Source organism: Morone saxatilis, unplaced genomic scaffold, assembly GCF_004916995.1.
Source record: "Morone saxatilis isolate NCDOM2014 unplaced genomic scaffold, NCSU_SB_2.0 Contig1, whole genome shotgun sequence".
Lineage (NCBI taxonomy): Eukaryota > Metazoa > Chordata > Actinopteri > Moronidae > Morone > Morone saxatilis.
In genome coordinates this window covers 21514724-21521395 of record NW_023339651.1, presented here as the reverse complement: position 1 = coordinate 21521395, position 6672 = coordinate 21514724, and the positions used below count along the sequence as shown (strand labels likewise).

At 40.3% G+C, this 6672-nt stretch overlaps 1 protein-coding gene across 1 annotated transcript in view; it reads left to right on the top strand.

Moving 5' to 3' along the window:
- lrrc45 (leucine rich repeat containing 45) overlaps window positions 1-6157 on the top strand; it is a gene marked incomplete in the record, with an annotated part of 13435 nt that extends 7278 nt beyond the window's left edge. The window contains 5 exon segments of the mRNA XM_035671036.1: window positions 326-418; window positions 1938-2030; window positions 2412-2585; window positions 3025-3172; window positions 3604-6157. Of these exon segments, the coding sequence (XP_035526929.1) occupies window positions 326-418; window positions 1938-2030; window positions 2412-2585; window positions 3025-3172; window positions 3604-3803 (708 nt within the window).
- Window positions 6158-6672: the final 515 nt, after the last annotated feature.

The following is a 6672-nucleotide window of genomic DNA, read 5'->3' as shown; positions in this document are numbered from 1 at the left end:
TATAACATTATTTACAGAGACCCATCAGTGCCACCATGAGCAAGCACTTGGCGACGGGGGCAAGGAAAAATTGGGTGGGTGGTCGTCTGCCTCGACTAGTTGGGGTGAGAGAGAAAGAGAGAGAGAGAGACAGACAGACAAACAGAGGTGCACAGCAACAACAATAGCAATAACTACACTATTAGTAGTTTTAGTTTTAGGCAATTTCAGTTTGACCTCCTAAAGTGCTTTCACTTGTCTGTATGATTTATGAAAACTCAGTATTCTAATAGATATAGACTAAATAGAAAAACATAAAATACTAAAAGTTCACATTTCTGTGCAGGTGGAGAATGTAAATCGACATCTGGAAGAGAGTGAGAGGGCTCTGCAGGAACGCATCTTCAAACTGGAGGGACAGCGGATACAACTGGAAGAGGTCAGACTTTAGAATATCGTTGATTAAAAATCTATTTAACACATTTAGTTACATTTAGTCAACAAATTAACTGCTAATCATAGATGGTAGTTAAAGCCAGATTCCCTGCATTAAGTGGTGTAGCAGTGGATGTTGATGTTTGTTTCCTCAAAAATATAATTACACATCGGGACTACAGCAGCTACAGAGACATCAAAAACTGTGATTGCTGCTTTTTCCATAGACCTGTATAAAATATGGCTCTGTGACATCACCCATAGGTTTCTGAAGAGACGTTGTGAAGCTTAGGGTTGTCGGCTCTGGCCGTGGCCATCTTGGAAGTCCTGACTCTGCCGTCTCCCAGCTAATCCAAAAATGGGCAAAGAGTGTTACTGAAAACAGCTGCCTGTGACAGTGCCTCTGTCACTCAGAGTTGCTATTCCCTTAATTATGCAGAACTTTAACATAATTTAAACGAGTGAGTTATATAAAAATTTCAGGACACTGAAGTTAACCAAATCCTTAAATTGGCTTCTCTCAAACTGGGACTTTCCCACTTCTCTGCTGGTGTGTAAATAAGCAGCTGTTTGCTGGGGGTGAATGTAAACAATGTAAACATCGTGCTGAGAGTATAATGATAAAACTGTCTACAGTGTTGGTGGACATGGTAAGATAAATATCTCTCTGTTCCAGCACTATAGCCCTGTAATTTGGGATCAGGGTAACACCCTCCAAGCACCAAATGCAGGTAGATTTTCCACTTGGCAAGTAAATCTTGGAAGACTATCAACCACACAGTTGGGTAAATGTTTGTACCAGTATAGCCTTGGGATAATAAACTTTGCTGATAGCACAGCGTTTTGGTGCCCAGATACTGCTTGTAGTTTTATGGCAGTAAACTGTGCTGAACTACCCACTAATAAATGTTGTTAGCTATGTACGTAAATACCCACAAAAGCTGTGGTGCTGTGGCACTCTGTCAGGAGCAGGAGGCCAAACTCAGGAAAGAAGGAGTAGTCTGATGAGGAGGTTTAAAGCTGCAAAAAAAAAATATATATGTACACTACTTTTCATTCCCAGAGCCCCCATGGATTCTTGCAAATGCAGTTAGGAGCACTAGAACCAGAGGAACCGTTTTTTTTTTCCATTGATTTTCTGTCTCAAGTACTACTGTCAAGATGGTTTTAGCAACTATGACAAAGAAATAAAAAACCTACTGCAGCTTTAAGTTGGTTAAGTATCTGAAGTAGAATTGAGTAAAGAAGTAAAGATTATATTCAGGCTTGAATTAATTAACTGTCAGTTTGTTAGTTAGTTAGTCAGTCCTCTCTAAGTTTGTATTCAACATAATCACTTATCATTTCAATGGAGCAAATTCAAATTTCTACGGAATGAAATTGCAGTTAAATAAATTGTTATTAATAATTTTTGGTTTGGATCTTAAGGGACACCTTGAGCACTGTGTGAGAAGCACTGCTAAAATCTCCAGTCTACCTGCGTTCTTAATTAAATATCATGTGATAATGTCCGTCTGTTGCAGGAACTGAGTAAAGCTAAAGCAGCCTGTGTGACTGAGAGGGCCCAGGCAGAGGAAGAACTGGGACGAATGCGAGCTCATGTGCGTCAGGAGGAGGTGGGTTACAAAATCTGCACCTTTGATCAGTTATTAGGACATTACTACATTTCCTTTCATTCACTGACTTTTGTTCAAAGTAACATACAAAAAAGGTACAATCCAAGCCTCAGAAGATCTAGGAGAAGACTTTGAGAAACTCAATTACTGTAAGACTAGGTAAAAGTCCTTCAAAGACATTATGGTTATCATGAAAGAATCTGGAAGATCATTCTGACTGTAATAATGACTTGTTCAAATGAATTTGTAGGTATTTCAGAATTTGACTTACACGCCCACAATACACTTTTTCTCCCTCTTCCTCACATTTTTTATTATTATTAAGTTTCTAATGATTCATGATTCATCATCTGTGCTTTCACCTTTGTCTCCTCTGAGCAGCAGGAGCACGTGTCATCCTTGGAGGAGAAGCTTCGCTCGGTGCGCTCCTCCCTGCAGGAGGTCCAGCTCCACTGCTCGCAGCAGAAACAGACCATCTCTGAGCTGCAGGTGAAGAACAGCCAGCAGAGTATCGAGATGGAAGGACTGCGGCGCAGGATAGAGGAGCTCCAGCAGGTCAGGACCCACCAGCTGCCTCTTACATGTTTATATGTTTATATTATAGCTGTTTATTTATTTATAGGTGTGAATGTGTTTGTCTGTACTGTATGTTGACTTTTAGAGTTTTAATGATTTCCTCTATCTTCTTCAACAAATCGTAGAAACATGGGAGTCATCTGGATAATCTAATGATGCTCTAGGTTTATGTGTTGGCCATTGGTTTCAATTGTTTCAGCTTTGTTTCTCCAAGTTTGGTATGGCAGCTGGTATGGCTCTGAATGCTACAACACCAAAGAGCATCAGCCACTGCTGCTGTGCAGTGGAAGCCCTCATGTGCGCTGGATGTGGCTGTGTTGTGTCCCAGTATGGCTTTATCAACGCGACACAGAGTTTGATTGACAAAAGATTGTTGTGAAAATGTTTTGGGTGCTGAACGGGTGGTGTGCTGTCGCAGGAGCTGTCGGGTAAGGACCAGGAGAAGGTAGCTGAGGTGAGCCGGGTGAGGGTGGAGCTGCAGGAGCAGATTGGACATTTTCAGGCAGAGAGGACGGCACAGGGAGGACTGAAAGAGAAGATCAGTGCTCTGGAGAGAGAGATCAAAGGTTTGCCCTCACTGTGTCTTTCTTATCACTCTGCTACAGTCTTTTTTTTTTCCATTTGCAAAAAGTACATTTTAAAAAGTCAAGGTGCTTCCTTTTTTATCTTTGTTTGTGTCATTTCTTCCAGTACAAATTAATTTTCTTTTTAAGAAATATAAAGATACCAGTAGCATGAGGTGCCCTAACTTAAAATATAGCTCAACAGGTTTTACTTACTTGAAACAAAGTAGAATTCTCCAGATCAACCAATAATAACACAGTTAAAAACAGTTTTTAAGAAAAAGATACTCGACCAATTTATTATAGAACATAATATTTTGTCCTGTTACCAGGTCAGACATTGTAGATTTCTGAAATGTCATGTTTGAAATCTAAAATATTTTCTGCACTGCTGTATTCCATATATTTCTCCCCCTTGGTTTGCTGCCTTGCAGTACTAAGCAGTAACCACAGAGAGGCGCTGCTCGACAAAGAGAGCGAGATGTCTTCCCTGCTGGAGAAGCTTCGGATGAAAGAGGCGGAGATCCAGAGGATGAGGGAGGACGAGGCCCACAGAGCCAGCTACCTGCAGAGCGCCATCCTGACCTATGTTCAGGGCTCCCCTCTGGGACACTACAGCAGCCCCAAGAAATGACCAAGAGACCCTAACCCTTCAGCTGGAAACCTCTGAGACCTCACTGCACAGGTCAGGACAGTCTGGAGGATTAAAAGAAATCATGACTGTCTGAACTTGATAGATAGAAAAGACTGTAGAATAAGGAGTGCAACAGTAACAGGGTTTAAAAAGTCTGGACCTTTTTAAAAGAAAAACTGTAGGAACCTTATTCTTACTCCCAGTTACATCATCAGGACAAACCTCACTTCTATAGTCCCAACACATACACTTAGTTTAAAGTACTCATCTTAAAAGGTAACTTCATTATTTTTCAACCAGAGAGACTAATGGAGACAACAGTTTTGAGTGTGGTCCAGTATTGAGTGAGAGTGCTGCAGTTGCAAAACAACACAGTGGCGTGTTCAGAAGGGGGTCAATGGCCACCCCTGAAATTTGCTAAATTTTTTTGCTTTCAGAGGCTGTAGCGGGCTCTGCAAGGTGGCTAAATAACGCTCCAAAGTTAGGCTTGATTTTGGTGATGGAAAAGCAAGATATCTGAAATAAAATGGGTTCTATGGGTACTTATGAGTCTCCCCTTTGCAGACACTTTATGCTAATCTCATGCAGTTTTGGGAACAAACCATGCAGTTTTGTGTTTTTTTTACTCCTAGTGTATTTGAATATTTCTGCAGAATGATGTCAATAAACAGTACTGGAATTGCTTAAATTGGCAATGACTGGAAAGCTGAGGCACATACTTCCTGCCAACCCGGTATAAGTCTGTGCCCCACTTGTGCCACCCCAGTCAAAAAACATAATCCTTGCAGGCAATTGCACTCCATCAAAATAAGTCCATTAAAAGTGCTTGTTTTTGTCAATGACTGCCTAAGATTGTGTTTATAAGTGTCTTACAACATTATAGAAAGAGTTGGACAGAAAGATTTAACGTTTTCAGTAACTTTCACTTGATCCAGTCTGGGAAGTCTTCTCTGTGGGCTTAGGGTCACAGCACCCACAGGACCACCAGAAGTCTTGTGAGCTTCGCAGCCTTGCAGCAACCGGTTCACCTCTGCCTGTTGCCCCTCTCTTTTCTCATCCACTCTTCAGTTTGGCCATTCAATTCAAAGGTCTCAGCTATGACACTGAAAATATTTTTACACTGAGCTACGCTTTCTTTACTCCAACACAACTAACTCTTTCCAGTGACTTCACTCACGTTTCCCCTGTTGTCTTCCTGCAACAAGTCACCTCACCTCCCCCGAGATTTCAGAACGAGACTTCTCCTTGAGCAAGACTTGGTTAGACACAGTGAATCAAGAGGGGAACAGAAAACATGTCATTTCTCTGTAGGACCTCTTTTCAGACACTTATAACAACAATCTGAGCCAGTCAGTAGCAAAAACACTTTTAATGGATGTATTTTGACAGTGCAAAATTGGAGGATTATGTTTTACTCTCCCTGAATACAGGACTAAATTCAGAACTTGTCCCCATTAGTCACTTTGACACAAAATAAGGTGTAGGTGGAAAAATACCAAAGTTACCATGGTGTATTTCATAGTCCACTGAGTATATGTATAGTATATCACATGAAAGATATATTTAGATACATTTTCAGATACATTCTGCATTTTAATGCTCTTTCATCTGTCACCACCCTCACTACTTTTTTTCCACTACTGGTGAACGGGAGGGGGAGGCTGGGGGTTGCGATCTGCAACTTCATTACTGGATTCCACTAAATCCAACACACTGGTCCTTTAAATGAAGGGATGACACAGTTGTCTAAATATCAAAAAGAAGAAAAGGGGTTAAAACATTATCAAGAACCCTGCTAAGTATGCCCAAAAGTGCTATTGCATCTTCATCACTGTCTTCTTTTTCTAAGATTGATTATTTTAAGAAAAAATACTGCTGGTCATGAAACCAAACATTTAATTTCCTGTGATCACATCCCTGTCTTTATGTTTTCCATTCTACATGCTTGTCTTTAGCTCTCCCATTAACTGAGATGAACTGTAAGTGATCATTTATGTGTTTGACTGTCCATCCCCATCCTGTTGTACTCCTCCAGACTTAATGGATTGAAGGCAATGTAGCATTGTAGCAAGAGTGTTTACATACAAAAGGAGATTTGGGTTGAAATGTGCCTTATTTGTATCTGTCAGACCAGACTGCTGCCCCTCTCCAGCTCAGATGCAGGGAGCAGATTCACAAAATCTTATTTGCTGTTTTTACTCATTATATTTAATGAAGCAAGTTCTAATTCAGCTCTGGATGCAGGCCTTTATAATACAAATAGCTGTTTTATATGTTTGTCATTTTATTTTTCCCTTTTGCTCTGATTTTGATTGCATGTGTTTTTATATACATTAAATGTGGTTAATTGTGAATATATGTCATGATTTTACTTAATGTGCTGATGTTTTAGTGGTTGATTTACATTTATATATTTCTATTCTAGTTCTGTTCAGCAGATTACATGCTGTACATGTTACATAGAGCTTGGTGTGTTGGTGGGGTGTGGATGTATGAGGTCACTGGGTCTTGAAATCACAGCCAAAGAGTCATAACTGCCAAGATAGTTCACACAAATTTGAAGCGTATGAAACCTTTGTCTATGGTATGCTGTTCTGCCTTCACCGTATTAGGCGATGACACAGGTTGATCAAGTATTTGTAAGTATTTCTAGAATATTGATGATTGCGTTGTTTCAGAATTTCCCCACAATGATAGCCTTGTCACAATGGAGGAACCTCCATCTTGTTCCTCATGGGGCCATATCATTATCAATCAAGTATCTTAATCTTCATCATTAATAAATACCCCCCATAGGTTTCCCATTAGGTAATTTGAATGCTATTAGTAAGCATACGTTTCTAAATTAGCCTAAATGAACCCCCCCCCC